This window comes from Notothenia coriiceps, unplaced genomic scaffold (genome assembly GCF_000735185.1).
Source record: "Notothenia coriiceps isolate Sejong01 unplaced genomic scaffold, NC01 NC01_scaffold00037244, whole genome shotgun sequence".
NCBI classification, from domain to species: Eukaryota; Metazoa; Chordata; class Actinopteri; order Perciformes; family Nototheniidae; genus Notothenia; species Notothenia coriiceps.
The window spans coordinates 22117287-22126688 of NW_011369945.1; the positions used below are offsets into that span (position 1 = coordinate 22117287).

Consider the following 9402-nt stretch of genomic DNA (forward strand, 5'->3'; position numbering starts at 1 on the left):
GTGTGTTTGTGGTGTGGTGCTATTACACAGGAGGGACCCCGAAGTTTTCCCCTGACATATTATTGGGAAGTGAGGACACAAGGGAGACTTTGTGTGGTTTCCACTTACGACTCTCTGCTATATCGAAGTTAGGAGCGGTCTTTGTAGCGAGGGGGAAGTGGGCGTCAATAGAGGGTGTGTGGGTTCCGTGGGGGTGGTGTGAGGTGGCCCTCCTCTCTGTCCCTTATTTGCCATTCCTTTCCATTTTGTTTTGCCGACAACACGCTTGTGAAGAGGAGGAGCGGGAGTGTGGTGGAGGGTAGTGAGAGGGACATTAAAGGACGTGCGACTTACCATGTGTACTAACCATGTGACACGGCTTGCCTGTCCGTCCGGGAGACAAATGTCCCCCGGTGTCCGGGGGCTGGTCTTATATTTCATTATTTCGTTTTTGTGGTGTCCGCACGATATTTTCTGTTACATTATTGGGAAAATTCTTCTACCCGTCACACACACACACACACACACCACACCACACACACACACACACACACAACACAACACACACAACACACACACACACACACACACCACACACACAACACACACACACACACACAACACACACACACCTGGGGCCGGTGGGAGAAGCGAACCACGCAGACGAGAGTCAGGGGGGGGGGGAATTGAGCATTGAGAAATTATCACTGATGGCCTCTCTCTTCCTTGTTTGTCCTCTCCTTCTATCGCTCTCCTCCTCCTCCTCCTCTTCCTCTCCCTCTGCAGATGAGTGTAGAAGGGGACGACAAGCGAACCCGCACTCGGTCCAAAGGAATCAGAGGTGAGTGGCATTTCTCTCCAACAAGTCTGCTCAAAGTGCTTAAAGTTTAACCCTTAAATGGACAATCACATATAAATATTATGTAACATTAATTGATTGGTATTTTCTACATAAAACCAATATTACGTGGTTATTACACCCATTTTACACCATTGTTACACCAATATTATACCAATGTTACACTGTTATTACACCCATTCAACACCAATATTACACCCATATTTCATTGTAATTACACCTATATTAAACATTAATATGTCCCTATTACACCGTAATTACACCGTAATTACATCCATATTATTCCATTATTACACCCATGTCACACTGTTGTTACAGCCATAATACTCTGTTATGAGATCCACATTACACACGGACTAATAATCACTGTAGAGGTCACCACTGACCCTCTGGTTGGTGGATGTCCATTTCCCCCTGAGTCACCATCGCCTAGTCACAAACTTAAAGTTCAATACAGTTTCTCTCACATCAGCAACTACAACAAGTAAAGAAGAGTGCAGGTCACCATGTGTGTTTGTATGTATGTGCATGTTAGTGTGTCTTCCTGCATGTGTGAGTGTGAGTTGGTGTTGAGAGGAACAGTTCACAGAGCGTTCAGAGCGCAGGAAGGCGTCCAGCCGCTGCAGCTGCATGATGAAAGACTGAGAAACTGAGATGCTGCACACACACTCATCACCATAGTGTGTGTGTGAGTGTGTGTGTCTTCAGTGCGGCGCTCTTCCTGACATGTGATTAATGCATGTGATATCAGAGCCCGAACTGAATTCTCCAGCATCATATTGTTTTCTCCTTTGCTCCAAATGAAAATAGGATCTTTCTCCAAACTCATTCTATTGCTCAACTTCCAATCGATGGCCATAACCAGCTCAGAGCAGTGTGTGTGTGTGTGTGTGTGTGTGTTTTGTTTTAGAGCTGAGCATGATTTATGTTTTAGGCAATTACTATAAGTTGTCGCAGAAAGAAGAGCTGTTTTCCTTTTCTAATCTCTTTTGCCAATTATAATAACTAAAGGTGCAACAATTAATCACTTTTTTATTGCTGAAGTCTGCATTTCATTGTCACTTTTTTTCCGGAACTGCACAATTGAAATTGGCTGATCTAGGTTTTCTCTTCAGTGTGTGTGTGTGTGTGTGTGTGTGTGTATATATATATATGTGTGTGTGTGTGTGTGTGTGTGTGTGTGTGTGTGTGTGTGTGTGTGTTTGTTTTCCACTCACCTTTGTGAACATGTGTTTGTGTGTACTTGCATGTAGATGTGTGTGTGTGTGTGTGTGTGTGTGTGTGTGTGTGTGTGTGTGTGTGTGTGTGTGTGTGTGTGTGTGTGTGTGTGTGTGTGTGTGTGTACTCCTACTGATCATGCACTCAGCATTGTGTAAGCTCTATGAGGAAGCCTCATGGGATTCGTATGCATTTGTGATTTATTGATCTGAGGTTCTTTTAGCAGCGCAGCTTTCTGAGCAGTCGTTCACCTTTGTTCTCCCTCCCTGTTCCTTTCTTCTCCTCCCCCCCTATTTTTCTCCCCCTTTCCCAGTTCCTATTGAGCTTGTAGGACAAGAGCCGAGGTAAGAAAACACCTTCATCTTTGTGCAAATTCATTTCATAAAGTTATTTTATGTGCACCCCCCGGCGCTTGTAGACTTACTATCGGTGCATCTATGCTCATGGTCAGTCCCTCCAACAGGCTGCTATTGATTTCTCACAGCTTTTTGCCGTTTCCTGCTATGAACACATACAGTAGCAGCATTGAAAGGGGTCTGATCTTTCTCAATGGAGGGATCCAGCGTGCAGGGGAGAGAGGATGCTTCTCCTCTTCCCTCCCCACCAGACGGGAGCTTTCAGGGCCATGAAGCCCATTGTGCTCCTTTCTCTCCCCTCCCAAACCATATTTTCATCCTCCCTCATTTTGTCTCACTTCACCTCTGAGTATCGATCTGAGCTCAGCACTCCAGGAAAAAAAAGGCTTTCGTCAAAAGAAAAAAAAAACAGTAGGGAGGCCAGAGCGCCTGATTTAAAATGCAAATGCAGCGTTTTTTTATAAGTGAAATTAATAATAAGGATAATTGGAGTAATAAAGGGCAATTGCTGAGGGAAGTTAATGAGAATTGAAATGAGCCGTCCTGAGGGGTCATAGCAACCTGCCTGAGAGGAGCGGGGGGTGCTGATGATGATGCTGATGATGATGATGATGATGATGATGACGATGACTGGAGAGCAGAGCCGAGCAGGGGAAATTACAGCGGCTCGCGGCTGATCCTTATCGCTCATAGTAACAGGATATAGGCCAGGGTTGATGTACGACATTATGTTCTCCGGCTTGATGCCACCTGCATTCATGCATTATGTGTGTCTGCTGGATGGGTATCTTTGTGCATGTGCATTTGTGTGATATGTGTTGCATGTCTTTGCTTTGTTTATCTTAATTTGCTTTGTTTATTGCCTGTGGTTATCACTGCTGCTGCTCAGGGACTAAAATGCACAGTGTCTTTAAACATAATCTCTAACCTCCATCCATCCCATCCAGCTGCCCCACCCCTGGATGCAATGGCACTGGCCATATCAGTGGGAGATACTCACGACACAGAAGGTAGGGCAGATTAAAAAGCCACCCACTGTCTGTCCTTCTTCTCTGTCTGTCTGTCCTCCTCGTCCCGCAGCATCAATCTGCTTTGTGGAAAATACCATGTGATTCGATATTATGTTTAAAAAAACACATTTTCTTGTTGAGATCAATACTACTCTAATCAATCCTACTCCTCCTGTGTGCTAGTAATGAAGCTACAGCCGGTTAGCATAGAGAGGGGTGGTTTCTACTTTAGAACAACAAGGATCTAGCAGAGAGCAAGCAAAGCAGAGCCTGTCATAAAAAGCAGTTTTGAATCAACAAAATAGTAATTTTTTAACTATTAAATTAGAAACGGGCAATCTTAAAATAAATAACCCGACTTTGTTTGACAGAAATCATTTGTTCTGCTTTATTTTTCTGGTCATTTCATTACGATACCTCACATTTGGGGTGACTAATGGTTTGGATTGACGTTCAAAATTCCTTATTGGAATTGTTATAGCTTCTTGAGCGAGAAATAATCCTTAAGAAAGGTTAAACATCAACATCTTTAGATCTTGAGATTGGACTATTAGAGAATAGCTCTTTTTGAGATAACAGAAACTCTCAGAGCCTCTTAATCTGAACCTAAGTCATAATTTTCTGCAGAAAATTTGATTTCTCCAGGTTTTTCATTGGAGTTAAATCCTCTCCCCCGCCCCGCCTGCACCCACCGCCCTCAGAGACCACGCAGACTGGGGGCTGCTCGCTGGCTTGTGACTGCTCTTTATTGAGGGGCAGATATTAGTTATCTGTTTACATGTGTATTCGTTCAGCCGGCAATTTCAGATGCACTTTGTTTATAGATCGTCCCTCAATCTCCCCCGGCATCTCCCAGGTGAGAGTGAGAGGGAGTTTATTGGATTTCACCCTCCGCTGCCTTGCCCGCCCGCCCGCCTCTCCATACAAGTTGTTCATTAAACCTTCCAGTCAATTGGCTGAGGGTGGAGAGTGGTTTGATTTCCGAGTGAGCATGCATGCCCCTCCCCCCCAGGTGTTGACTCCAACCACTCCATCCTTCTTCATGTCAAAACACACAAACTCGCTCCATCATGCTGCTTATAGTCACTCACAAATTCTTCTTGTATTTTTTCCTCTGTTATTTTGAGTGCTGCAATACTACACGGTACAAGTGTTTGTCGACTATACTTTAAAGTCAAAGCTGCTCAGCTAGTTCATCTGCTCAAAGACTGTAGATCAACCCTGTGAGAACCTGTAGGAATCAGCCTTCCATAACAGCATAGTAATGCTTGCCTACAACATGCACTGAAAAAACGGAAATGTTGAATTTAATTAAATGAATTATGTCTACAAATTTCCCATGATTTCCCAAAAAATATTAGGTTCAACTTAATATTATTGCTTTCAACTAATCTAATGCAGTTATGTGGAATTTGTTGACATAATACATTTAATGAAAGTCAACGTTTCAGTTTTTTCAGTGCAGGTGTGTCTGTGATGTCACCATTTATGATCCCTCCTCCCCTCTCTGTCTTCATCTAGCATTCTGGGATGTCCCATAGCCAGGAAGCGTCGTCTAGAGGAGGCCGAGCAGGAGCAGGACGCAGAGCTGCCCCCCCCAAAGAGGAGGTCCAACCCCCTGAAACTGGCCCTGGACGAGGGCTTCAGCGCAGAGAGCGACGGCAGCAGCGAGGGGGAGGGAGAGAAGGATGGAGAGAGAGGAGCAGAGACCAAGGAGGTGGAGGAGGCGGAGGAGGAGGAGGAAGAGGCAGCTGTAGAAGGGGACGAAGAGAAAGAGGACATGAAGCAGAACGGACAGACACACGGACAGGAGGAGGAAGAGACACAGATGGAGCAGGAAGAGGAGAGGGAAGAAGAGAAGGAGGAGAACACACCTGCCGCTGATGCAGGTGAGACAAACCACAGTCATCCTCTTCTTCACGGTGAGGAAGAGTCTGCTACAACTAAAGTCAGGAGCTTTCAAGCAATACTCTCACGCTTTGAATAAATCATGTAAGTTCATTCAGCCAGCAACACTGTCACACAAACACCGGCTCCAGACTCTCACATGTGAATATTTGCTGTTTTTCTCCATTCTTTTTCCTTTGTAATTAGTTATCTTTGGGTTTTGAGTACATCAAAGCCATAAATAATGACAGTAAATAATAATACACTCCAAGCTAAAACAGCAATAAAATAAATGTTTAACTATTAAATAACATAAATCAATGAATAGCTCCAAGAATCAGTGACACAAATACAAATATTTTGTGGAGTTTTTGGATTCAAGTTGACTTTGATATGTTTCAGTTTACTGTGCAAGACTTAATATATACTTCATAGTTTTCTTGAGAGTGCACTTGTCAGTTTTACTCCAACTGACAGACAGCAAAACAAAAATGCAGGTCAGTAATAAGTGAGTTCTCCTAATGACCACTAGGGGACTGTGAGTGCTTCTACACTGCCTCACACCAACACTGTGTCACAGCAGGCGGTGTATTTCAGTGTATGGAGGTGATGATAAAGACCCCATTTACACGGGACCGCAAATGCAAACGAACCGAATTCGATATCAAAAAAGTATTCCGTTCACACGGATACGGCTCAATAAACGTGTCCCTCCACACGAGACCGCTCGACCCGCTGGAGACGCTGTAGTACATATGCCGGGCCGCGTCTATCGTTTTTCCAACCCAGTTTAGATTTAACCACGCCCACTTCCGCATTACGCAAGGATCGACGTAGCTCTACGCGATAGCGTCATAGACTTCATCTTCGGCAGCGGTCGCGTTAAAGCAGGATATTGAATAGTTGTTTTTTGTCTTTCCAAAGGATTTGTTGACTGAAAGTAAACGATCCTGTAATCAAAGCCATATCGAAGAGTCCTGAGATTGTATTCTATAAATAGCCTGTGTGTATCCTCAAATGTCGTTTTCGGGACAAAAAGACGTTTGAAATATCTTATCAGCTGGTGTAAGTGCAGAATATTGAATATAACCTTGACTTTACTGTGTACTTCATTTATCTGACAGCATTATTTAATGATACCTAGATATATACAGATGTTTGCTAATGTATCCCTCTTATATCCATCAGGAATTCATATTAAATGATGAATCAACATTACCTCAGCACTGCATAAGTGTGGTCGTCAGTCATATTGACAAAGAAGCACTATTATATTGTATATTATGCGGCGTTTAAAAGGAAGGTATTTCGCTTGTCAGATTCAGATTTCGCGGGTGTGCCGCGTGAGGCAGTGATGTAACCATAGGGATGTAAAGCCAGGTTGATGCTGTGACGTAACGTCGCGTCGATGCTTGCGTAATGCGGAAGTGGGATCTAAACTGGGTTGGAAAAACGATAGACGCTGCCGGGCCTGTAAGTGGCGCTGTACTTCCGCCACAAAATACACCAAAAGCAGCGAAGAAGACCCCCCGAGCATGGTTCCCATGGTTGCCTTTCTGTTTATTCTCCGTGGTGGAATTAGCAACATGTAGTTCATGTAGTTCTCCATGTCCACTTGTTGCTGATGGTTGTGGTAGAGGAGCTGTAGGTTTTGCACTAACATCTGTAGCATGGTCAGTAGCAGTAGCAGCANAGTTTTCAGTTGAATTAATTCAATCCAAGTCAATGGAACACTCACAAGATGTCACCAAAATCACACTGTCCCTTTAAAATCTTTCAGAAAATGATGTAAGTGTATCGAATTATATCGAATCGTATCGAATCGTATCGTTGGCTGAATATCGTGATATATATCGTATCGTGAGCTCAATATCGTGTATCGTATCGTATCGTGAGATTAGTGTATCGTTACAGCCCTAGTGAGCGGGAGAGGCGGAGCTATGGCTTCATCGTTATCAGGAAAATTATCGTATAGGACGTACACACGGAGCCGTTTGCCCCCCAGAGCGTTCCGTCCGCAGATCTATCCACCTTGGGACCAGTTATCGTTTTAACGGTCCGTTTCCGCGGTTCCGTTGCGGCCTCGTGTGAACGAACGGGCTATACGAAAGAGAAAAGCAGCGGATACAACCCGTTTCGTTCCCGTGTAAACAGCACCTTAGCTCGAGGTAAAAAGTAAGACTGCCTACCTGGGGATCCGTACTCGTGGCGGGGGAGTCTGCAGATCTTGGGCATCACCTCCATCAGAGTCTTCACATACTGCATGATGGTGCCCTGCAGCTGTGATGGAGAAAGACAGGGTTCAGCAGCATACTTCAAATAAATGCATCTGGGCTAGGTCTGCACTCTCAGAGCCTTTGAATACATCTGACCAGGACAAGAAAATAGAGGCTTTTATTTCATTTGATTATTTTGCCATGTTTAAATTTGATGTGTGACTATTATTGGTAATTTTTTTGTTTTTACACAAAATTACTTGGACTTTATATTAAGATAAACTTTTATTTCGCATATTTTGAAGATGACATTTTCTTTATTTCTCGAAGAACCGTTTATCACACATATTTTTTTATTTAAGGAATTCAGAAAAAAAGTAATTTCATTCAATATTTCATGTGTCTGTTATTGTTTTACACAGAATATCGTGGACTTAATATTAACAGATAAAAGTATGTTTCTTTGACCTGAGGACACTTTGTATCAGGAGGTTTAAACACTCAGTTAGGGGAAAACATAATTTAAAAAAAGGGCTTTGGCCACGATGGAGGTTAGAGAGCCCTTCAATAAACTTTGTTTGTTATTATAACATGGAGCAAATAACATTTGTTATTCTGGCTAATCCTTTTTATCCCTGTGTTTCACTTTTTTTATCTGAGGAAACTTTTAGATCAGGAGGTTAGGGAGACTCAATAATAATAATCAATACATTAAAGTGTATTTATATAATCACACATTGTACATTTGTCTTTACAGTTTGTACAGAATATAAATATGACCCACTCTGCCTTTGGACCCACACATCAGACAAAGAAACATCCCACAGTTAACGGGGGAAAAAGTAAGAAACCTCGGGGAGAGCGACAGAGGAGGATCCCTCTCTCAGGACGGACAGACGTGCAATAGACATAGTGTGTAAATTAAAAAGATAATACATTTACAACATAGGTAGTCCAAATGTGTGTGAAAATAAATTCAAATTGGCCGAGAAAATAAAAACCGGTGCATCTCTGAGATTGAAAATCTTTCCTCCCACACTTCCTGTTTCACTCACCAGGCTCTTCACCACCTTCAGCAGCTCCTCCATCACCACGGCGATGCCCTGGTAGCCCAGCAGCCTGCACATCACCTTAATGTGGGGGGGGCCCACAAAGTTCCTGTAAGTGCTGAAGATGCTGCTGTACGCCAGATTCAAGGTCTGCAAGCAAAGGGAAAAAAATGTGATTCATCACTAGAATACACATTGTAATCCCCCATGATGCAACAGGGAGCGAGGACGACTGTCTGAAAGGTCATTAAGTGTTCTGCTGCTTTCCTTTGTTAACAAGCTGTTTACTGAAAGACAGGATTGAGTGTCTGTAAAAGCGCTGAGTCACTGGGAACATCATCAGTTTAAGTTTGGAAATTATTCAAAGTGTGTCTGAACGATTAAAAAGGTATAATGATTGTTGGCAGGTTTTCAAAAAAAAAATGTTCAATCTTACTATTGAAAGTGTCGCTATTCTGCTTTTGGGGGGGGTTTCCCTTTCCTGTAGTGTGTTATATAGGTTTTAGTGCATGTAAATGGTCTGCAAAGGATAAAATCCCTGTGTTCCCTCACCCTCCCCCCCCCATATGAAACACGTCCATTGGACTCCTTTGTTTACTTCCTCAACAAAAGTAATATCACTGTGTAACACTCCTATTGACTAGCTCTCCAATGCATTGTTTGTAATAGGCTAACGTTAGGACATCTCTAAGCGGTTGACCAATCACAACAGAGCCGGCCAGCTAACCAATCAGAGCAGACTGGGCTCTGGTTTCAGACAGAGGGTGAAAAGAGGTGCTGCAGCACAGGCAGTATGAGAAAGTAAAGAGCTTTTGGAACATTAAAGCA

At 43.3% G+C, this 9402-nt stretch overlaps 2 protein-coding genes across 2 annotated transcripts in view; one reads left to right on the plus strand and one right to left on the minus strand.

The window, feature by feature from the left end:
* LOC104965424 (myelin transcription factor 1-like protein) overlaps positions 1-6247 on the plus strand; it is a 10471-nt gene extending 4224 nt beyond the window's left edge. The window contains exons 3-7 of the mRNA XM_010794380.1: positions 766-820; positions 2370-2400; positions 3360-3422; positions 4944-5311; positions 6234-6247. Coding sequence (XP_010792682.1) covers positions 766-820; positions 2370-2400; positions 3360-3422; positions 4944-5311; positions 6234-6247 — 531 coding nt within the window. The remainder of the gene's footprint in view (positions 1-765; positions 821-2369; positions 2401-3359; positions 3423-4943; positions 5312-6233) is intronic.
* Positions 6248-7217: 970 nt separating this feature from the next.
* The window catches only part of cyfip2 (cytoplasmic FMR1 interacting protein 2), an 84704-nt gene continuing 82519 nt past the window's right edge, over positions 7218-9402 (minus strand). Inside the window, exons 25-27 of the mRNA XM_010794381.1 lie at positions 8581-8724; positions 7499-7589; positions 7218-7225 (exon numbers count right to left, since the gene is read on the minus strand). Of these exons, the coding sequence (XP_010792683.1) occupies positions 7218-7225; positions 7499-7589; positions 8581-8724 (243 nt within the window). The remainder of the gene's footprint in view (positions 7226-7498; positions 7590-8580; positions 8725-9402) is intronic.